Source organism: Crassostrea angulata, chromosome 5 (assembly GCF_025612915.1).
Source record: "Crassostrea angulata isolate pt1a10 chromosome 5, ASM2561291v2, whole genome shotgun sequence".
Taxonomy (NCBI): Eukaryota; Metazoa; Mollusca; class Bivalvia; order Ostreida; family Ostreidae; genus Magallana; species Magallana angulata.
Window position 1 is genome coordinate 27,899,870 of NC_069115.1, and position 25,302 is coordinate 27,925,171.

At 31.6% G+C, this 25,302-nt stretch overlaps 3 protein-coding genes across 3 annotated transcripts; all 3 read left to right on the forward strand.

Moving 5' to 3' along the window:
• Positions 1-1,979: 1,979 nt before the first annotated feature.
• LOC128185681 (uncharacterized) lies at positions 1,980-7,616 on the forward strand. The gene is made up of 5 exons (XM_052855306.1): positions 1,980-2,117; positions 2,341-2,384; positions 2,740-2,874; positions 6,698-6,788; positions 7,226-7,616. The coding sequence occupies exons 1-5, from the start codon at positions 1,993-1,995 to the stop codon at positions 7,419-7,421; spliced, it is 591 nt and encodes a 196-aa protein (XP_052711266.1). The 5' UTR covers positions 1,980-1,992; the 3' UTR covers positions 7,422-7,616.
• Positions 7,617-9,395: 1,779 nt separating this feature from the next.
• On the forward strand, positions 9,396-13,743 carry LOC128185685 (cell death abnormality protein 1-like). The gene is made up of 7 exons (XM_052855312.1): positions 9,396-9,526; positions 9,949-9,992; positions 10,270-10,404; positions 10,754-10,888; positions 11,619-11,753; positions 12,012-12,102; positions 12,983-13,743. The coding sequence occupies exons 1-7, from the start codon at positions 9,447-9,449 to the stop codon at positions 13,095-13,097; spliced, it is 735 nt and encodes a 244-aa protein (XP_052711272.1). The 5' UTR covers positions 9,396-9,446; the 3' UTR covers positions 13,098-13,743.
• A 4,854-nt stretch (positions 13,744-18,597) lies between these two features.
• On the forward strand, positions 18,598-21,111 carry LOC128185684 (uncharacterized). Its single transcript, XM_052855311.1, has 4 exons — positions 18,598-18,807; positions 19,711-19,845; positions 20,698-20,788; positions 20,878-21,111. Exons 2-4 carry the CDS (start codon positions 19,746-19,748, stop codon positions 21,080-21,082), a joined length of 396 nt encoding a protein of 131 aa, XP_052711271.1. The 5' UTR covers positions 18,598-18,807; positions 19,711-19,745; the 3' UTR covers positions 21,083-21,111.
• The last annotated feature ends 4,191 nt before the right edge of the window (positions 21,112-25,302 follow it).

The window sequence follows — 25,302 nt, forward strand, 5'->3', positions numbered from 1 at the left end:
CTCTTCTTATGATAAACATAAGGATAGATGATTTGAATGGAAAATTCTTTTTTCTTAATATCTAACTTCAAGAGCTTTATTCATTTCAATTTATGCAAAATTGTATAAACTTAAATGGTTTTCTATATCTATAAGATCATGAATTGTATGTTTGTGGATGCAAATGTGTTATAAGATGAAAAACTATAAATGAATAAAAGGATAATGTTTTCTACAAGATGAAAGTCTTTTAGTTGCAAAAATAACAAATACTAAATACATTTATCGTTCGTATAATTTAAAGGTAAAATTATGATAATCCATACAAAAACCGATGCTGTAGACTGTATTAATATCCTTTAGAAATAGAGCCCTATCTAAGAATATGGTAAAATAAATGTAATATTTTTGATTTTTTCGTAGGTAAAAAAATGATATCTGAAAGTTTTATGTAGATATGATGGTTTATTTGATGACCATCGAACCTCCTTAAGTGCCTAACCTTAATACATGTACTTTGCGAACTTACAGCCCCGCTGTTGACGTGGTTTCCGCTAACTACTGTATAGTCTGTCCCAAGTAACTATTTCCTTCTTTCTTTGAAAAAAAATAATGGAAATACACAAACCTATCAAGAAGAATTAAAATCAATAGGTTAAAAAATAATCCGTGATACTTACATGCCTCTGTGTTTTCCCATTAAATTATGGGATTTTTAAATGCCTCTGAATGCAACAACCTTATTACTGCGTATGAATTTACATGTAATTTACAGAAGTAGTTCCAAAACATTGATTTTTGTTATTTTTTAAAAAGTTCATTTAACACATGTGAAAACACCATGTTCGACAATTATTTAACAATGAAAAAGATTTTATTGTTATAAGCAAAATTTCAGGAGTTAATTTTCATGAATTTTATTTTCATACTCATATCAACGGTCTGTGTGATAACCAGTTTAAACCGATTTTAGAAAACAGGTACTCTCGCTGTTACTAGTATACTCTCTCCGTGATCTACAATTTGTACCGATTTATTTTAATAAAATAACTGATTTCATCAACAACGGACTGTAAATATAAACATTATGCACTTCAAGCAAAATCCCCGCAGAAACCTGAAGCGGTAGAGGGGGCGTTTCAAAACAGAATGTCTTGACTATTTTGTTCTAGTGAATAAACGTAGTTTAGGCGCAAATTTATTCATAATTATTTAGATATTCAGCAAAATGCTGTGGATTCAGAAACTTGGGTCAAAGTGAAGTACATAGGTCAAAATATAACGTTAAATACCTTCTAATCCCTGCATACTTAAAAGGTTTTGTTTACAGTATTGTTACAAGAAATTCATTCTTCCTTGGATGTAAAATAAAGTATTTCGCAGAATGTTTGACTATCAGTGTATTTTTGCAATAAGAGTTATTCATCCTTTGATGCAAATTGTTGCTTTGATAAAATGTTTGAGGAGAAATCCCACCTACAGCCAAATATAAAGTATTAATAATGCAAGAATTAATATATAAAACAAGTAAAACAAGCCTTTACAATATGAAGCAAACAAGATTCACAATAGAAGATTCTGATTGTTGAAGATACCGGTTAAATTAAACAATTCTGATACTTTTAAACATTCTCTCAGAAACTTACTTAAACACACTTAAGTCCCTCTCAAACACATAGTGATCATGTATTTCGGTTTGAAGAAATACTTATAATTGCATATATGTAAAATGTTTATACAACTTGTAGGATATGAAAAGCATGCTCACAGTATACTTTTAATCGATCTGACACTAACACCACCGACTGAACGTATTTATACCGATCGGTCCAACACATGCCAGATAACGAACAAATAATTGTTTATACGGAAGAGTAATCCTAACTTGTTAAACATTTCACATTTTACAACCACAAAATTTCTCGATTTTCAAAACGTAGAGTGTCTTTTGCAGTGGAAGAGCGATTTCAATTTTAATTATTTCCGTGTATTGTTGAATACTCTCGAGCTTTAATGACACAATTTCGAGCATTGAATAGGAAATCTGAAGAAGTAGACATGCAACATTTATGGTTCTTCTTCTGTTTTCTTCATCTTGGCCATACGACTGACCTTGATAAGAAATGTGGTGAACACAGGTTAGTAAATATACTAAAAGTTGATCAAATTTGATAATTGATTTCCTGCAGTTCTACATTCTTGCTGTAAATGCATTGTATGTATAATTTTAAGTTTGTTTTAAAATGTCTTCATTTCTTATTGATTTTAAAAATTTTACACTGATAAATACTATTTTCTTCATATTTTATGCCTGATATTTTTGAAAAATGATGAAGTAAAAATTGTTTAATTACTTTTTAGTTGTTGTTCAGGGTTCTATTTTGATTCGTCTGGGGATTGTGTAGGTGAGTTTTGTTTTTACATCAACTTATTTTTTGCTGAGGTCTTTGGTTATTATTGCCTTTTTAAATACCAATCTACGTTAATCATTTTAGTTGCTTTTAGCTATCAAAATTGAAAGCAGTCTGAAATAAATACCAAATGTCAGTTAAAGCCGACATTTTATTTGAAAATAACTTTGATCATTGGAACGTCCATTTAAAGGTTATTAATTTTATTTCCATGAATGTTTACTTCCATATCAAATGTTTCCTAAATAAACAACAAACGTACCAGAAAATTCTATATCATAAACAGTAAAACAAGTTAATATATATTTCTGTAGTTTAACTTTTTCATTATGAAAATTGATTGTTTTAGCTTGCCTACTGGGATATTATGGAGTAAATTGTTCTTTTCCCTGTCCGAACGGTTACTATGGAGACAGATGTCGAAAAATTTGTGGTTGCCCTCAAGAAATGTGCAATGCAACATTTGGCTGCAAAAGATCGGTTGGTATGTTGTATTTCCATAATTTTTTTTATCTTAAAAGAATTCTGTTAACATAAAAAGTAGGATTATTATCACATTCAATTCATTTGCATTGAAAAAATATCTAAATGGAAGTATGACTTTATTTTATCCAATGTTTTATTAGGCAAAGTTAACAATTGTGCCAACAACATGAATAATAACATTATTTATCACTATTTGTACAAACGTATGTATCATTGAAGGCTGTATATTTTATTATCTTCCGTTAAACATGGTTGAAGTAAACATAAAATGCTTTCTTTTGGGTTTATGAGTATGATGGAACCAAGGTTATTCGGTAGACTTTGTCAGCAATGATCGATACCTTCATAACCCGTATAAACCACCAAACAAAGCATTTTACTGTTCATGTATACATATCTCTCTTCAATTTTCCATATGAAGCGATTAAAGATTCATTTATGATCATTTATCATTATTGCCAATCAGTTAGTTACATAGAACCACCCCCCCCAAATAAAAACCATAAATGAAGATACATTGTACTATAACATTTTCATTATAAGTCCCATATCAGCCTGTACTCTTTTTCTAATTATATAGATCTCCTTCAGATGACGAAGAGATCTGCGCGGGGGTGTTAAGGTCGGACGACACGTTCCTCAATTTTACATAACTTTTTCCATGAATTTGTTAATGGTTTACTACTACTTTGACAAGCTTTCTTGCAAAAAATTAGGGTACCTTACCAGGCATTTCTGCAAAATACTAGAGTATGCAATGTCCTATATAATCTTCTTGAAAATACAACTGAATTGCTGATATAAAAATAAATAAATATACAGCACAGCTAAATTCACTATATTGGAACTCTAACTCGGCCGGGGCAGGGGTTTCAACTCGCGACCTCTAGAACCTATACGCTTCTGGCAGTGAGCGGCCACGGTCCTTACCACTCGGCCATCTTGACATATAACCATACTCAAGTAAATTTTAATCATTTTTAAAATAATTATAAAATCAATATTTTTTATTGGAACTCTTTATTACGAGGAGATACAAAAAAGATTCTCGAGGAACGTGTCGTCTGGCCTTAAGGAAGCATACGGGCAATTTAGCGTCTTATTTTGACTGTTATATTCAAAATCGTGAAATTGAATAACTATTTTGAATAAAATCAAAAACTTAGTATTATCCTTTAAAAAAATTGGCAGTGCAATGAAATCGGGTAGTACATTACTGCCACATCGGTGCATTATCACGTGACAACTATAAATAGCCTACGTATATTCCTTAACATAAATGAGATAGAACATCACTACCCCGCGGTTTCCAAAATAAAACAAACATACCAAGTGAAGGCAAAACATCTCAGTTTAATCAGAACCGCTGCTAGAATTCTATGATCTTCTTAATTAAATAGTTATTCATCCGGCTCTCGTAAAACATTCCCAACTTTTATAAAGTTTGCACGGAAAATGGTATGTTGCATCAAAACAACACAAAACATGGGATTCTAGCAGCACTTTTCAATTTAAGCATTTATCAGACTAACGATACGTATAAAATTTCAAGTTCAATATATACGGGGTAGTGTTGTTCTAGTCGGATTTTTATATCGTAAACAACGATAGAGGAAAGCCTGGCCGAGAAATGAAAGCAAATTAACATACCTTTTAGCGAATGATTGATAAAACTAACATCTCTCCCAGTATTCATATGTCCAATTCTCAATAAATCACACCACAATACTTTATAAGAGTTCTTAGATTAGTTATATTTTGAATATGTTTACAATGCTTTCCATTCAACTTTTAGTCGTGACGTCATCAATGTGTAAATCTACGTAATACAAACTAATTTATGAAGAAAAAAATTGTCTTCAGTATTTTTTATTTGTATTTGGTCTACATTTCGTTTCTTAGATATTTGAATATGTACATGATAACTAAGATTTGTGATTTCACGGAATTACATGTAACTCAGATTCCATATGCTTCCTTAACATCCCCGCGTGTATGTAGATAAATAGAGGATATCTATATTGTGTGATTTTATATTTGCTTTATCCAACGAGTTGAAATGGTGTATATATTCGCGAGGCTTGACGAGCGAATATAACCATTTCAACGAGTTGGATAAAGCAAATATAAAATCACACAATTATAGATGTTCTATTTATCTCATACAATTTGATTTATATTATGAAGCTTTTGAGACAGTCCCTTGTGGGACCCAAATTGGGGTTTTTTTTCAAAGATTAAAAACGATGATGCAACGTTGTGTTATGCGGCTATTGTGACCTTGCGCAATACAATTTAGTACGTCATTCCTAAGATAAATCTAACTGTTTTAATATAAAGTTTCACTGAAATAAACCTTAAAATAATTTTTTAGCTCTAGATAATTTTTCTTAGAGCTTATTCACTTGATTAAATGGAAATTCCGATTAGAAGACTTGAATAATCAAGTTTGTTGACAATCACAAAGTTGCGAATGCTCGTTAGTTTGAATTTACTCGAACGAGGAACAGTTGTTGATGCATGGTGTTTAATAAAACAAACACTATGCTAGCCTTATGATTCAAAATTGAAAATAGTGAATAAGGATGCTTACTGGTGGTGGAATAAAAGTCTCATGAAACATTATTTCGGTAAGTTCTTGTATATAAACACAACCAGAGCGCTCTGTTTTCATCGCGTCGTCAGGATAAACTCCTTGATAGTTAACGTAATTTGTAGTTTTATAAACTTCACAAAGCAAATTGAAAGTTGAACCTGGGATAAATTTATCAAAAATCTTGACAAACAAGAAAAAAGGGTCTTGTGGTTACGGTTATGAATAACTTTGCAAAAAAGGTGGGGGGGGGGGGGCTAAACCCCCCCCCACTCACAATAGCCCCCCGGTTCCGACGCCTGTGCTACGCAGTTATGTGTTTTTCTTCATATTTGTAATTTAAATCTTTGACAAAATCAATTTTATATTTATTTTTATAGTAGATATAGTTATGTTGAAAGTACTAGCAAATCTTCGAAAATAGGTCACTGAAGCGTTGAAGCGAGGGGCTGTGTCAAAAGTAGTTCCGACCGGAAGTATTTGATATAGCATCACCCGTGTGATATAGCAAAGGTTTATCACACGGGTAATATACACCACACGTATGAGATAAAGGAACTTATTTCCTATGTCGCTTATAACGCGAGATCTGACGTCACAATGCAATTCTTGTTTACAAGTGCACCTATAGATCTTTGCGCAAAACTTTTTTTACGTTCAATGCAGTAAATGAATAAATAATTTGTCAAAATCTCTATTTCTTACTATTCTATTGGCATGAATAAATGATTTTCAATACAAATTCAATTCCATTTTTTAATATTAATTGATTTTCAAGTTGCAAAGCACTGTTAAAACATAATTTTAAAATTTGCACAACATAGGAAATAAATTTGTTATCCAGGTCCAATCAATGGTGTACGGGGGTTTACCCCGGGTGGTATTCCATACACCGTATGGAATACCTCCCTGAGGCCTCAGGGTGTATGGTTACCTACCGGTGTAAACCACCGTACACCCTTGATTGGACCTGGAAAACTAATAATATTCAGATTTTGAATATAAAATATTTGTAGTTTTTCTTAAGTAGTGAATAGGTAATGACCAAAATATCAGTTTTATAATTTGAAAAAATGCAATGTCTACCTCAAAAGATTTATTAACTGGTCAGATATGAATCATAATTCTATACAGCGTTTGCACAATAAACCAGATGTTTCTCCAAAATTCTTTTATCATAACATCTTATTGTTTTGTGCATTAAAATTGAATAGAATATCTCTTTCAGATGTGAATTACCTAGACCCAGTAACACTTCCAACGATAATCGTTACCGTCCTTGGGCTTCTCGTTTTGTTCATCCTTTTCGGCACTCTCATGTACGTATTACCCATTTTATCACTTTTTCCCTTTCTAACAAGAAAGACAAAGTTCTAGCGCATAGATAAAGCTCATCAAAAAATATAGACTCAACTTGAACATTATGACCTTCTTATAACGGATGTAGATTTCACTATGATTATAATGCATCACTTTATCATCTATTATAGAATGATGTATAATCTACATTGGTTAAAAAAACAAAAGAATCGAGTCAGGGGATGATAATGTACCTTTTGATATCAACAAGCTACCTCATTATTGATGTCATATCATGTTTTCCAGATAAACAAATATTATTCTATATTTTCTTTAGATTTTTTGTTTAACATAATTGGCATAGAGCTTCTAAATTGCATACCTTTACAATGTTATATCCCCGAACTTTATTCTTAACTTATTTATCTAATTCAAAAATGTGTTTCTTTTTTAACAGAGTGTTAAAATTGAGACAAAATACACAACTGGAAAACTCGCAAGTAAAGTTAAAAACCAGTGACGTCACATCGCCTTACGAGAACGACTTACCAGTGGCAGACCTGTGTGGTCCAGTCGATTTTCCTCCATTTCAGGAAAATAAAAACGTCACCGACTCACATGAAAAAATTCCTATGTATGACACATGTTTTTGATACATGGATAAGATGTACAAAATGGGATATTTAAATAAATGATTTGTAGGAAGTAGAATTATTCATACATTTTAACTAGTTTTGTATTTTTTTACGTCAAGCGGTGTTACATGTATTAAACATCATGAAACTTATCACGTGCTTATTTTGATTTAACTGTAAAATTTAGTTCAATCTAAAATAAATGTCGATGATGACTTATGTACATGAAGCTGATGACTATCGCAAAGGTCCTGTTCGACGTCCCTTAAGGTAAATGAAGACTTGTCTGTGTCAAACGCTTTCTGAATCTTTTGTGTACACAGCAGACCATTAACATGTTACAGTTCTATTTCATTCAAGAAACAACACTGACCATGTTGAATATATATGTATATGTACCAAAATATTGAATCGTAAAGAGAGATTAGAAGCACAAGCTTTCAATTAGATTATACTGTTCTCAATATATATATATATATATATATATATATATATATATATATATATATATATATATATATATATATATATATATATATATATGGCAATTTATGATGCATTTGATTTGGCGGAAGCTGCTTTCTACCCAAACGCTAAAAAACATTACCCGGCCAAATATGATCATTCACACTAGGATCCATACTGTGACGTGTTGACGATTCTACTCGGTGGGTTAGATTATACACACGGAAACTGCATGAAAATTAGCAATATCAAACCACATACATGTACATACAACGCTTACAGGACACTAATCAGTTAATTACTAATCTAAAAAGGAATTTCCTTCGGTGTTTGTAACATTGATGATTGTCGATTGTATCACAGGGACTTTTTTGAAAATAAGTAGCTTTATTAGCCCACTGAGGAGTGAAGCTGAGAGTTTATTCGGCAGTTTATTACTTCAGAGCGGGCGATCGGCTGAACGGCCAAAACTTTACCAAATATATTGACATACAAAACTGTATATGATGTTGTAGCTGTTTTTTTTATAGTTTCTTTCAATTGCAAGTTTTAGTTGAAGTGCTATTTTTTTGTTTTGGATGTTTCTATTTTTATGTAATGTCTTTGTCTAACTCAGGGACTTGTAACGGTATAATGTAAAAATGACAAACAAAAATTACAAAAAGATAACTAAAAATCATAATTCTGATTAATAATGATGGAACAATAATATCATTCAAAATCAGTTAAACGTGCCTATATATTTGTTGGGTTTTTTAATGGTCAATGAGCCCAAGACTAATTAATTGGACTTATTAACAATTAAAAATTACTAATTTGTAAAAGACATATCTTTAAGCTAAAATTAGTCTTGTTTCTGTGTTTTATATTTCAGAGTTTATTTATGAGACTGAGTGATATACTTTCAATTAAGAAAATTTCAACCATAATGTATAATTTTGGAGGACATTTTTCGAATTCTCCACATTCTTAAAAGCACGCCAGTAACCTAGTTTTTTGAAAGTAAAATTAAAAAAACCCACTACAGTCAGGCTCTATAGGATACAAAATATGGTGTTTCATTATTATAAGTAATTTTTTTTCATTATAAGTAAAAAAAAAATCCATAATAAACAAATCAAAATGTGTTCATGTTTAAACTCGAAATAATGGTAAACTCCATAAAGACAACTTCACCACATATGATCCACATATGTTAATTATTTGAGTGTTCATATGATTCTCATATGATCTGCCACAGATGATACACAGGATTTGATGTAAATACATATGATACACTTATGATTTGATATACATATGATACACACACGATTCTCGTGTGATTCTTATATGAAAGCCTATGCAAATGTGGATCATATGTGGCGAAATTGCTATGTAACATCTCATTAAAATCGAAATATGTGATTGCAAGTTATTACGCATGTACATGTACGTCTATTTTTCTCCCATGCAACAATGCCGGGTATTTAACCATAACTTCCCGATGAGTGTTGTTAGTTATCGTTGATATAATTATAATTTTACAGACAAGACTTTAGGCTGATAAAATAACGCAAACCATAATAATACAGACGAAAGATGTGTAGTTTCTATTTCATAATGGCGGTATTTGTTCTTTATTTTGAAGGGACTACTGAAAAAAGATGTAGCGAAACGAGGTAAGAAACGATTACATTCTGATAATTTGTATATATGGTAACCGAAAAGGAAGTTTTGGGAAAATGATACAATTTTAAAATTAATGCACAGAACAAGAATTGATCGAAAAACAATCACAATGCACAAGTTTGTGAACATTGTAACTACGCAAAAAAAACCTCCTAATTTTTGATGAAAAATATACATCTAAAACCCAATAAAATTGATTGTAAGAGATAATAAACTGACACTGTAATTCTGTAACTTTGCAATTACGATCAAAACTGTTAATCGTGCATTTTGATTTATTAGCGTGATTTTTATCAATATGTAGCTATAGGCTGTTGTATCCGTTACTTTTCACTGTCTCCCTAATGTATTAATTTGGTATGCATTGCATTCAAAAAGGCAATCGTTCAGAGATAATCTTTGTATATTTCAGTTGTTGTGCTGGCTACATGTTTGATTCGTCCAAAAATTGCGTTGGTATGTTGATATTTGTTTATTGTGTGTGTAGGTTGTCAACTGGATCATATCTTTCGTTTAATTCACAAACGTATCTGAATTGTTTTTGATGCACAGTTTTGAGAGAGAGAGAGAAAGAGAGAGAATTAGTTGATTTAAAACGTTAAAACGTAAATTTTCAAACAAACATTCACACGAACAGATTAAATACGCACTCATACTAGCCAAAGTGTATATAAAAACAGACGTGCTTACAATATCGACTGACATTCATTTAGCGGTTCTGTTTGTATTTCAGTTTGTCCAAATGGACTCCATGGATTTCATTGTTCCGCCCCTTGTCCTCGAGGTTACTATGGAAAACTATGCGCACTTCAGTGTGAATGCCCGGATGAGTTTTGTAATGCAACAGTTGGTTGTGTACTTAAAAAGGGTGCGCGTGTGTTTTCTACTTTCAATAATTAGAAATATTTCTTTGCTAGTCAATAAATGAGTTAGTTTTGCATTTAGTTTGATTTAACTTCACGAGTATCTAATGAATTATATTATTTACATTAAAATATCATAAATAGTCAATCATGGAATCTATTTTCCGTAATATTGCTGTGGATCAAAAACTTTCGTGAAATTTCGCAAATTGCAATTTTATACCAATTTTTCTTTTTATCTTCTAAAATGAAATTCACGGGCCCTTGTTTGGGTTTGGTTTCATGCTTAACGTTTTATTTCATTTGTTAGGTTGTTTCAAGGGCATCTGCAAATGCCTTCGTGTTTTTTTTCAGAATGTCTGCCTGGTTACTCTGGTGAAAACTGTTCTACAAATTGTCCACGGGGCTACTATGGAAATCAATGCATAAACAGATGCGAATGTCCTGATGAATTTTGTAATGCAACGACTGGATGTGTCAGTGAAAAAGGTTTCATTTTAATTTAGAGTTTTATGAAAATTTGAATCGTGATTTTCCTTGTAAACGGGAAATGTGTTTTTTTATTCGAATAATGCCATACCAATAGAGGAAATTGGTTTGATTCCTTATTTCATTTGTTATGATTTGTACGCAATTGAAATAATTTTAGTAAACATAAAAATTCTTAGAAAATCTAATCATAGTATATTTTTTCTCCAGTTACAATTGCTCATATAAAGTAAAAAACTGTTAAAGATATCATATTTGATTCTATAATGTTTCATTTTAATCTTCATTCGGTCGTATACCTTAGATTATTCAAGATACAATTTATTCAATAGTTCTCTGTTTCACAAAGAAAAACGTATTTTTTATGCTTTGATCTCCTTTTTAAAAATACAGTAACATTAAAAAATTATTTCCTGTAAATATTGCTTATACCTACTCTGTAGGAAATATAGTTTAATGCTTTTGTCTTCGCATACTCGGTGTTCACACAAGAAATGTTTTCCTACATTAATGTATGAACTTTCACAACGAATATTTTCTAATAAATTTTTGTGTTCTTGTCAACATGTAAAAAAATGGATGAAACGGGTATTTCTTTAAAAATGTTGAAAAAGTTTCCTCGTCAAAGTCCTAATGATTAAGCTTATTCATATTATATTTTTTCATACTATATTACTGTAAAAAGTTAATTTTGACACAAAGACCAAATGATTACTCCTCTTTGCTTCAGTTTGCCCTCCAGGCTATATGAGAGTCAACTGTTCTACCGCTTGTCCACGCGGATTTTATGGAAACGAATGTGGAGAACATTGCAATTGCTCTGAAGAATTCTGCAATGCAACATTTGGCTGCATTGAGGGTGATGGTCTGTATTGTTATTTGATTAGAACATACCGTAGAAACTTTGAAATTTTGAAAATTACTGTATTTATGTAATGCAGGGTTAAGCATAATTTTTTTTTATTTGTATTCTGTTGATACGCTGATTTAAAAAAAAAATAATGAGACGGAAAAATACAATGCTTTATTTATACGAGAAATCATATTACTTAACAAACAAGAATTTTCAGTTGTATAACAAAAATAATTATAAAACATGGTATAACATAATATTTCTTTTAAGGTCATATCTATTTTGATGCTATTACACTTCCCACCATCATTCTTACCACTGTTGGTCTCGTCATTTTATTTGTTCCATTCGGCACAGTCATGTACGTATTTTTATTTTTTTTTTACCACTGACATAGTTCCTTACTAGAAAGACTAATCTAAGTTGGCATATTTGTTAATTGAAATACATTTTCTCTTAAACTCATTTGTCATTAATATTCTCAGGTCCCGCAGTCACCATTTTTTAAAAGTCAATACTCAGCCTCTAGTCTAAGTATTGACATCGACTTAATGCACGTTTCTTTTAATGATTTAAGTTGGGAACCGATACGAGAAATTTGAAAAATTTTGTGACGGCAGGGCCTGACTTATATTACAAAAATACCGGTAAACAAACTAGAAGTTCGGTGATAATTTTCAGTAAAATTTTGCAAATGATTAATGTTATTACAAATTTTGATTTAGATCATCTGTACATAATCTATAATAAACAATATCTTAAAATTTATGATTTGAATGGTTACTACATGATCTAAATCTAAGGCAGTCAAAATAAGTTTGATTATTAACGGTCTTAAGGTGCAGTCACACTGCGACTTTTCATCCGATTTTTTTTCTCATTCCATTTGCTTCCGACTTAAAATCGCAATGAATGACACCCTAGGTACAAAGTCGAAAGCAAGGTATGGAAGTCAATTAAGAATCTGAAAGTGGATTGAAAATATTGATGATAGTGTTCGATTTTCAAACGACTTTTTGACGAGAATCGGGACATCACAATGACTTTTTACTGTTCATTATCATCAATTTGAATTGATTTTCTTGACTGAAAATTGGTTATTAATTCTTATAGTGTGAGCACCTCCAAAATCGACTCCAAACGATTTACCTGAGCAAGTTGATTGAAAATCAGATTAAGATAAAATAGCATCGTGTGACCGCTACTTAAGTGAAAGTAAGATTTTAAACTTTCCTTTATAGTGCATATAAGATGAAAAAGAATACCGAACATAAAATCACGCAAACGAAGTTTATCCCATCATCAACTGAGGATGCAAGAACTTACTTTGAACTGCGCACACCGGCCATTTCTTAACCACCTCTCTGAAGTAATGCTTTAATGACCATATCATATCGTCGCCCATCTAGTCACGGAGTCACGATTAATAGAGAAGAGATCAGAAATCAATGGAGAAAAAGCACGTCATACTAGTAATATTGACCAAACCAAGTTAAGGATACTCAAGTAGTCGGAGATAACTGATTTTTTAAGTTTAGGAAATGATTATTTAAATAAGGAATGTTGATTATCGGTGACGCTGTCACGCATGACGTCACATACACTTCAACACCATGTAAATATTAAGGTCAACTAACGTTTTTGTGAAGATCAAGCCGCCGTTGGTTGAAGAAAACTTCATACAGGCTTTAGGCCCTTACTGAAAACAACATTGTTTATTGTAAAAAAAAAAAAAAGGTATAAAACAAGTGAATGATATATCAAAATGTTGTAAATACGTGTTGTTTTTTTTATGCAGAATCAATATGTTTGGTTGTCATCTAAATGGTAACTAGAAATTATATCTGTGGATACATTATTTTTAAATAAAAGATGACGAATTAATCTACTTTAAATTAAAACAACCTTGTTACAACAATTCATGTATCATTATGAGTTGTCATTGCTCGGGTCTCGTAATTAAGAGTAAACATTATTTTATAAGTATATAATAATGCAATAGGAATTTAAAATGATGTTAATTGTATAAAACTCTCATCTTTTGAATACAAATGCAGAATGTTGTACTAGGTTTTTAGAAATAATTTTTTATTAATATAACCGATAATGATTGCTTTGATAAGCTAATTTGTATTTTCCTAATAAACATGTGTATTTATATTAAATGCATTGTTATTTTTGTGTTATATTACTTTGCAAGAATTTGCTTCAGGAAATGAAATTGCGATAAGCAACCCTCACAGACTTTTAAATTTTTTTCTTATCACCTGCTATTCTTCTGGCTGTTGTTCACATTTTTTTTCTTATTCTCAAGAACCACTGGTCAAATTTAACTAAACGATACAAACATCCTTATGGACAGGGGGATATAAATTGTTAAAATAAAGGGCGTATCTCTTGAAAAAGGGGAGATAATTACGGAACAGTAAAAAAGATGTGCGACATAAAAACTTCCTTTCAGGAAACACTGAACCAGAAATGCAAATATTTACTCTAAAGCTTCTATATATAGTAAAGAGTCTAAATCTCCTTATGAATTACATGTAACAAATTATAAGATTACCATGCAAACATCCTCAAATAGTATAGAACACTGTGCCGGATAATTATGCCAATGCCAAGGTGGCATTTTTGCATCCGCTGAAGATGCAGTTTTGGAAAAATCCATGTAAACCAAATGATAGACCATTGTCTAGAGAGTATATTACCACTTTTGTATTTAGCGTGTTTTGCCTGACAGGTGAAATATTTACCTTTAAAAATTAATATCCCATCGGAAAATGATAATTCCCATAGGATAATTGATTCTCCTACAGGAAATATTGACAATCCTATAGCATTTTCTAAAGTCCTAAAAAAATTATATTTCCTATAGGAGAATGGTATTTCCTGTAGGAATTTTATTCAGATATGTAGTTTTCCTATAGGATATTAAGTTTTCCAATTGGATTTCATTAAATCCTATCGGATTTGAAATTCCTATAGGAAGTTCTTGTATTCTGATAGGAAATTTCAAATTGGCTATAGGAATATTGTTTTTCCTATAGGAATTTATTTTTGGAAGGTAAATATCTCACCTGACAGGTGAGATCCAATGATAAAAAAGGTGGTTGTTAACTCTTTAAGCAATGGTCTATCATCTGGCATATTTGAATTTTTCGATATATGCAGCTTTAGCGGGTGCAAATATGCCACCTTGGCACTGACATAATTATCCGGCACAGTGTTATAGATTCTTAAAAGTTTAAAACACGATACCCGGAGCAGAATTAGGGCCCCAAGAGTAATTCATAGTTCAACATAGAAATATATGGGAAACATTTTTTAAAATCTTCTTAAGGTTTTAAATGCTGTAGTTTGTGGAATTACTAAGCAAGCATTCTCAAATAGTGTAGATTCTGAATTGTTAAAAACGGTAATCCCTGGGCCAATATTGAGGCCTAAAAAGGGTCCCAAGTTCTAAAAAGAGATAAATGGAAAACAGATTAAACATCGACTTCTCAAGAACTTCAACACCCCTGCGAATGTTATTGTCATTTAAATCTAGACCACGTGGTTTTATTAGACCCTTTCAGTTTCGCAGTAAAAATCGTGCCTCGTATTTACAGTCTATTTCCTAGAATTTTTTGGTACTTGTAGTCAAAAAGTCTGCTATTGCAACAATTAACATGCTTAGTAGCGATCCCCTTTTTAGGATTAATATTTGATCCGAGCCTGACCTAGTTATAGAATCAATAGTGAAACAAACTTTAACATTTTTTTAACATTTTGTGCAGAATGTTCCTTTACAATAGCTCGATTTACTAAGTTTTCAGACACCCATTCTTTTTAAAAAAAATCATGGTATTGCATGCCAAAAGTTTCAAGCATGGCTATGATTTTGTTGAGCAACCCATGTCTATATTGTTAATCACGTGTAGAGTGGTTGAACACGAACGATAACTCTGTTTTAAATATCATCGTTTAGTTTATATAATAGCTACATGTAGCTGATGAAATAAGACCTGTATTTAATAGATTTTTATGTTAAACTTAAAATCAAAGTAGGATATGTTATAAAAAATGACCAGTACTTGCGTATTTTGAGAAAAATATCCGAACACTAATACGTCCGCTCGAAATTTCACAGGAACTGAACAAATCTCCACTCGATGAAATCTTGTAAACTTCTGGATTTATAATGTACAAAGCAACGATAAAGAAAACATTCCGAACACATTCGCAGGGGTGTTTAATGCTTCAGGTTTTTTTATGATGGAAAAAAAAGTTCAGGTGAGTGAAGTAGACCATGGGCCTCTTGTTTAATTATCTTTCACTTAATAACCATAGAAAACTATAATTATGATGAGATACCGGCATTTGCTATTTGATATTCTCGCGATATGTTGCAAAACGGCGAAATCGTTGTGTTAACAAGGAATCTACAGCAAACAAAATCTATAAAATGCAGTCCCTAAATCTAAATAATTAAGAAATTTAAACAAGAGGCCCAGGGGCCACATCGCTCACCTGAGCAACAATTGCTTTCATTCTGTTCAAATTAGCATTACAGTGTCAAAATATCTTGACAACTAAGTACAGTAGATCTTGCTAAAAAAATTGAAAATCTGCCAATTTTTATTTACCTCTATTTTTTTGGTAAGCCCCTTTTGTTGTTGTACCTGTAAGAAGATTTTTCTCTATTCTTATATACCCCCCCCCCCCCCATTTGTTGGCCCCACTTTTCTCTAGGGAATCATGGTTTCATCAAACATAATCTTGTGCTTTCACACTAAGTACTGCGTTTTTGACCAAGACTTTGCCAGAATATTTTTAAAGATTTTCTCTATATATTCCTATGTAAAAATTCCAACCGTCATCACGGCCCCGCCTTACCACTAGGGACTGTGATTTTGCAAACTTGAATTTACACTACCCGAGGATATCTCTACACAAGTTTAGGCTTTTCTGGCCAAAATAGTCTTTAAAAAGAAGATTTTTAAAGATTTTCTCTATATATTCCTATGTAAAAATTCATTCCCCATTGTGGCCTCACCCCACCCCTGGACTATTATTTAAACAAACTTGAATCTATACGATCTGGGGATGCTTCCATTTAAATTTGGGCTTTCCTGGCCTAATAGTTTTGAGAAGAAGAATTTTAAAAATTTATCACCCATTGTGGCCCCGCCCTACCCCCAGGGACCATGATTTGAACAAACTTGAATCTACATTATCTGAGGATGGTTACACGCCAATTTTAATTTGAGCTTTTCTGGCCTGATAGTTTTTGAGAAGAAGATTTTTAAAGAGTTTCTCAATATATTCCTATGTAAAACTTGATCCCCCTCTTGTGGCCCCTCCCTACCCCCGGGGACCATGATTTGAACAAACTTGAATCTACACTACCTGAGGATGCTTCCATTTTAATTTGAGCTTTTCTGGCCTGATAGTTTTTGAGAAGAAGATTTTTAAAGAGTTTCTCTATATATTCCTATGTAAAAATCCATTCCCCAATTGTGGCCCCACCATACCACCAAGGGCCTGTGATTTGAACAAACTTGAATCTACACTACCTGAGGATGCTTCCACTTTAATTTGAGCTTTTCTGGCCTAATAGTTTTTGAGAAGAAGATTTTTAAAGAGTTTCTCTAATTATTCCTATGTAAAATTTGATCCCCCAATTGTGGCCCCACCCTACCCCCGGGGACCATAATTTGAACAAACTTGAATCTACACTATCTGAGGATACTCCTTTTTTAAGTTGTGCTTTTCTGGCCTCATAGTTTTTGAGAAGAAGATTTTTAAAGATTTTCTCTATATATTCCTATGTAAAACATGATCCCCCTCTTGTGGCCCCTCCCTACCCCAGGGGACCATGATTTGAACAAACTTGAATCTACACTACCTACCTGAGGATGCCTCCATACAAGTTTAAGCTTTTCAGGCCGAATAGTTTTTGAGAAGAAGATTTTTGAAAAATACCAACAAATTTTCAATAATACTCAATTATTTCCCCTTTAAAGAGGGCGTGGCCCTACATTTGAACAAACTTGAATCCCCTTTCTCTAGTGGTGCTTTGTGCCAAATTTGGTTGAAATCTGTCCAGTGGTTCTTTAGAAGAAGATGAAAATGTGAAAAGTTTACAACAACGACGACGACAACGACAGTCAACGGACAAATTGTGATCAGAAAAGCTCACTTGAGCCTTTGGCTCAGGTGAGCTAAAAAGTATTATTTTGTTGTTTATATATCAACATTTTTTAATAATTTTATATTAATGAATAATGTGTTATTATGTTGCTTTCGTTTATTTCCGAGTCAGTTTTTCTTTCCTTTTTTTAGGAGTAAAATTTCTTGAAAAAGTACATTTTAACTTGAAAGAATGTGTTAAATGTGTGTTGCCGATTGTCTAAAAGACCACGGAACAAGAGTTTGAGTATTTATAGTTTAAAATGATAAAAGAAAATTAACTTTGCAACAACATAACTTGGAACCTCTGCATATCATATGGAACACTATATATAACTTGAAATACAAAGTTATTTTCCATTTGTGGATGCTTTTCTGTATCTCCAAACATGGGGGCTGTTCATATAATGAAAAGATGCGGAAGAAAGGGAAATGTTTCAAACTTTAAACAGACGACAAACAAGGAAAAAAACAAATAACCTAAATTAAGAATATACACGGAAGTCAATACATCAATAAATGATTTTACAATTGACATTATAAATACAATGCGGTTAGCTATGAAATATAAAATCAACATGCCAATTGAATTTATAAATACAACTATTCCATTTACATTAATGTTATTTTTGGTAACGAGAGAGAGAGAGAGAGAGAGAGAGAGAGAGAGAGAGAGAGAGAGAGATCGTCAATTACTTTTATTTTTTTTTTTGTTTATTTTAATTCAAACAATTAATAATTTCCGCAAATTATCAACTTCCCTGCAGTTGGGTTAAGTGGATTCTGAGAACACTACAGAACTGGATGAAGGAGGAAGTCATATGTTTTATTTTGACATCTGCCGTTATCGTTTCTTGATTTTAACAGGCAATTGGCAAGAAATGCGCTGAAACAGGTAAATATTGCTTCATATGATAAGAAAATAATAAGGTATTGGATCTGTCAATTTTAATTTTCCTTTATAATTTACAACAAATATTGGTGCCTACATGCAAATGCATTTTGGTCAACGCCAAATGAATTCGATTTGGATGTTAGCTTTTATAAACTGATTCTATTTCTTTGGTTTACTCTGTACATGTAGGTCTTAAAAAGGTTTTTTTTTTCTTATTCGTCTGAAAACTTTCTATCGGGAATGACTATTCTATTTTAAGTATTAAAACTCATTAATTGTATAAAATGTTTTAAATTTACTAGTTGTTTGATTAATGGAATATCTTTAAATTATTGTTTACATAAAGAGACTCTCCCACAGAAAATATCTTTAAATTAATACATTTTTACATTTGCAAATAAGTTTTCTTATATGAACTTGTAGAATAGCGAAAACGTTCAATTTTGTATGAGCTTTTTCGTGACGTCGCAATGGTAATCGCATGCGCTTATCGCTTGTCTTATTCTTAATACAAAATCTCGGTAGTTTTACAAAATCTCGGTAGTTTTAACAGTTCTGAACAATTTGCCAATCTGAAACGTAAATATAACTAATAATCGGCAATGTTAAAAAGTTCAGCTGGGTTTGAACTCGGTACGTGATCAAATCTTCTGAGAAGCCCTTCGGACTTCACATGATTTGATCACGTGACCAACCAAGTTTATATCCCAGTGAACTTTTTAAGTTGCTGTTTATTTCTTAAGAAATATTCTTAATGTGACAGTACTATATTACCCCAACGTAAAAACATTTTCTATATTGATTAGAAACACTCAACATAATATTTAAGACAAGATTGTGATTTCAAAAAGTTTTCGTTCCCCTAAATGAAGTGATATTATCATTGTCAGTTTACCTTTCCAGGCTGCCCACGAGGCCACACTAGGGTTATTTGAACCATGTCTTGCCCGTCTGGCTATTACGGAGACAACTGCGAGGAGACTTGTGAATGTTCTGCAGACATCTGCAATGCTACTTTTGGATGTCATAAGAGATATGGTATGTGGTATTTCCATTATTGTTTATTTCGTACTCTTACTTATTTTTGATACAATTAAATACACTCATTTTATATTGCCTAAGATGAACAATCCAGACTCGCAATAAATATAATTCGATATAAAAGATTTTTAATTATAGTAACAAAGAGGATGGAGTAGAAACCCACATCGTTGTAAGCAAAGATTCATGAAAGGAATGTTATGTTCAGTGTGCTTCTCTGTAGATACACGGTAAAATATGAACCCTGTTTGGGCGTAATGAATAAATAATATCAATAATATATTGTTTAACATGTACATCGGTCTGATCTTCCACTAGAAATATATACTTCACAAAATGTGTAGTTACATGTATACCATGTATGTACATATATAAATGTAACATGTATAAATATAGGCTTGAAAAACTAGAATGGAATCACAATAAGTTGGGTTCACTCACTAAATTTAATTTTTTTTGTTTTTCAATTGTTTGTTTAAGATATTAGGATTTGGTAAAAATGTTTACAAACGTTTTAGTTATAAAGACTTTAAATGAACAATAAAAAATAGTTACACAAATTCATATGTATATTGTTTCCTGTGCGAAACAAAAGAAATCTACTGTAAAGACAGAAACACGGTCATTAAATCAAAATATTACAAGCCAAATTTGTTTTCTGCTCGTTAACAATAAGATTTATTTATTTACTTTTTAAAACTATAACATAAAAACTACCGTAGAAATATAGTCGCACTTTCATCACCTTTTATTGTAAAGTTATATCAATAATAAAGAAGAATTTGCTGTGCCAAAGAAGATACAATGTTCCTTGTAATAATATTTGATAATGTTTTATATTTTTTTCAGATCTGAATTACTTGAATCCAACAACACTTTCTATTGTCATTCCTACCACCCTTGGACTCATCTGTTTATTTATTCTAATCGCCACCCTCATGTATGTATGATCACAATTCTGTACAGTGCTGTAATCTATAAAAGCCAACTGAAGAAATAATTCGATATTTTCATTATTTTCTTAAACAGGGTACTTAAAATGAGACAGAATGCTCAAACACCCCAACCCGAATCAATGCAGAATAGCATCAAAACGTATGACGTCACCTCCGGTTCCATTGATACCAGAACCTACAATGATCTTGGTTCTCAGGACGAGTTCCCACCGCCTCCATATGATGATGAATTCATTGACTGTACAGTGGAAAATAAAGTGTATGAAACATGTACATAATACCGAATAATAAAATTTGATAATGTGTATGCACAGCCTGGTGTGTAATTTGACCGACGATGTTAAAAAATCAGCATCCAATGCATATGTTTCTATTTATTGTGATGTTTATTTGTATGAAACAGTTTTGTATCGTCGCTTTAAAGCCACTGTATTCGTTCTTGGTCCTATGGCTGTATAACAGATGGAACAGCCATAAAACATTTTAATTAGTGCGCTTCTGTGGCTTAACACATTGTGCCAGACAATTTGCGGGGGGAACTCTTTTCTGAGATAGGATATATATGATTTAACGATTATTTATATGTTTCATAAGTTGCATATCAAATTGTTAAAGTAAGTTTAAACAATATTAATTCTAACGATAATTTATTCGATTCAACGCGCGTGATGGGGTTTACTTGTGCTCATGTGCCGGATCAGGTTTGGTGTGTGTTACTGAATATTGAATGTCGTAGATTCTCAATGTAAACATTAGGGGAAATTAACATTCAGTGTAAATATTTTGCTGTATATCCGTATAATGATTAAGTACTACGGATAACGAATTTGTAATATACAATGTACATGTTTAATTGTCCCAAAGAATTAAGTTTGCATATTGAAGTATATACATGTAACACTCGATCTGTTAATTTGTTAAAATAGCATAAACAGACCCGTAATGATTTACATCAAACATATAAGAATTTTTTGAGTTTTACTTATCTATAAATGTGATAATTATTGTTATACTGCTTTATTAATGTTATTACTATGTAAATATAATTTTTATCAAGATCTTTAAAATGGTTTTCTCCTTGCATTTTTTGAAATTAAAATTTCAAAGTCGATGACTAGGAAAAGAGAACCTATATAAGACAATGTTTATTGTTTCAATGAATTTCAAAATTCAATGATTTTTCATAAACTCAATTGCCTGATTAATGCATCCTAAATTTAGTTTAAAAAATAACAATTTGTCTAGTTTAATTAAAACTAAAATCGCCGTTAGAAAAGAGCACTGTACCATTACTTACCTATAAATCAAAGCCTTTAATGGCTTTTAATACAATTACATGTAATACCATGCAGTTGACTTTTCAAAGAATATTGGTGCCTTTCAAAGCTTTCGGAAAATATGTCAGGGTTAAAATGCACAAGTGTTTAAGATTTTTTTAAAATCATAAACAAATACAGTTGCGAATTCAAAAGAGGGAGTCAAAACCCACCGTATTACCTTGCATACAAGTTATTAATAAAACTTAACATTCTCCTTACCCCTAAAAGTTCGTACCAAGTATTTTTGAGTAGGAGAAGGTGAAATCAAAGTACTGAAAGCCAGGCTCTTTTGATGTGTCTTTATGCATATTGTGTAGTAAAGACTGAAAATTATGCTTTTGATGTCGGCAAAGCGTCAGAAAGCGGCCAAATTATGTAAGCGGCTATAAACAAAAATATGTCTGTACAGTGGAAAAAAATTCAACAGTTGCTGCCGTGAATTAATAAGAACACTAAGAAAATAGACAATTCTCTCGGAATTAAAAATAAAACAAGCAAAAAAACCAACACTCTTGACAAAACGTGGCTCTTTGTGTAACTATTTGGTATAGCGGAAGCTTTTACTTTGACGCTGTTCGGTTTTTTGTTTACTTTTGAAGTAGTGCTATTTATAGTAACATTGGCGATTTGCCTGCCTACAGCTTTCAGCAGAGCCCGGCTAATTAGAGATGACATTTAAGTATGTATTGAGAAATGATTTGTGTCATATCTATACATGCATTGAAATGAATAGCTGCAAAAAAAAAAACAAAAAAAAAAACATGTAAAAATATCGAATTCAAAATCTCATGGGAACTTCTGTAACAGCACATTTTTGTTTAAAAATCCAACAACTCATATCTACATTGGAATATTTTCAAGATACATACTGTAAATTGTATGCTTTTTTCAGTTCATTACACGTTAATGCCTTTTTTTAATTTTTATTTATCGATATGTGTATTTTAATTTAATGATAAGGAAGAATGTTTCTGTTGTTTCTAATATCACTCTTCCTGGTTCAGTCAAGAAAGTGAAACGTACAAAGGATAACTTCCTTAAGCCTAGTATCACATTAACAGTACTCATGTTCACTTTTGTTGTTTTTAATTAGAAACCAATAGGGAAACGATAACACTATGGGAAGAACCGTCACTAACAGTTAAACAATAGTGAGTTTCTAACATATTTCCTTCCTATTTGAATAAATATTTGAAATTGCTTCAGGCTATAAAATCACTGCGGCAAGAATAGTGTATGATCGTGACGTTTTCAAATTTAAAATCAAATTTACAAAATAAACCGGTGTTGTATAGCAGTTTTTCCCCCATAGTAGCTTTTCCCACCGGAAAACCTACTATATAGTAGCCTTTCCCCCCGGGGGGAAAAGCTACTATATAGTAGCTTTTCCCCCATAGTAGGGTTTCTCCCGCACGTTTTTGGTTCAGATTTTATAAAAAATATTTATGGAAATCTAGTAAGGATTAAAATAAATGTTTCTACACTCCAAGGTTACATACATGTATATCTGCATTCAAGATTTATTATTTTTATAGACAATGCTGAAAGTTGAACATGTGTGTTATGGAATTACACATAGAACTTAATTTAGGTATTTAATTGAAAAAAGTTTTACAAGTTATACACTTATATGCATAATTCTGTGTTCTGAAATAGTATTAAACGAGAATATTTTAAGAATTTCTTGATAAATCTATCAGTCTGTTTGTACGTTTGTGAAAATTTCATCCAAACTAAACCTCTGTTTTAGAGAAATTTTGTTGCCGATGTTTCAGAGCCCGATTTTTAAAATCCTATTATAATAATTATAGTGCATATTCTTAAGGGTCCAATGTCTCATAAACTAGAGTGACCATATCACCATATTTTTAAAGTGGCAGTGGTTTACCACTTGAAGATGACTCTGAAAATTTCAGGCTTCGGAGTAGGGTCCCTTGATGTTTCAGGACCCGACTTTAAAACCTCATTATAATGATTGAATAGTGTTCAGTCTATAAGTGGGGACCCGAATCTCAAATTCTAGAGATGACCAATTAACCATATTTTCACAGTGATAGTGGTATACCACTAGTAGATGACACCGGAAATTTAAGCCCCCATGCAGGGTAGGAGCCTTTGTTGTTTTCGAGCCCGATGTTTGAAATCCAATTATAAAGAATATGTATTTTTTAGGGCCCCATATCTCAAAAACTATAGATGACCACATGAACATATTTTTACGGTCATTTGAAAGTAAAAACATCATTTAAAAATACACAATCACTCATATATTTCTTTATCAAAATGATTGAAAATTACGTTTAATTCTGCTGCTTTTTTTTAAATTTACGAACAAAATTTTTTAAAAAGGTACGCGGGTAAAATTCATTATTCTTCAAAACATTTAACCAATTCATAAGATGACTAATGATATAATAAATAATTAGATAAATAAATCAATGAACTTTAATTCATAAAAGGAGAAACCGAAAATCAAAAATAAATAACCAACCTAAGCGCATATACGACTTTTTTACTTGTTAGTTGATTAGAAGAACAAGCTTATATTTTAAAAAAAGTCAGCTCATCACAATGTATGTGTTGGTTGTTTTGGGGTTTTTTGTTGTTGTTGTTGTTTTTTTTTTTTTTAAATTACCCTTGTTTAATTGTTCGAAGAAATAATATGGTACACAAGTAAATCTTTATTGCAAAAATATGAAACAAATAGTATAATTTTTTTTAGGTAATTGAATCGTATATCTTAATTGATCGTTTTCAAAATTGTATATTTATAAATCACGTTGCAAACTTAAAAGTGGAAAAATTAGCAAATAGTGAGTGACAATATAAACATAAAGTTAGTTCAGGCTCCATTTCACATTTTCCAAAGTAACCAGCAAAGATACCGACATTGTTCTGGTTGTGAAGACATTTCATTGTTTTTTAAAATGTTTACATCATAATATCTCGCGTTTCGAAGAAATGTGCTTAAAAATATGAACATGCGTAACTTTAAAACGAAATGGTAAACTTTACACATGCTTTTAATACATAATTAAAATACCCCTTACCCATGATTTAGAACCCCATCAATAAAAGTAAAACTAAAACATTTCAGTTTCTCATCATATCATTGCACCCTGTTTGATATTTAGAAGAAGAAATATATAATTGTTTTTAAGATCGTCAATTCTAACGGT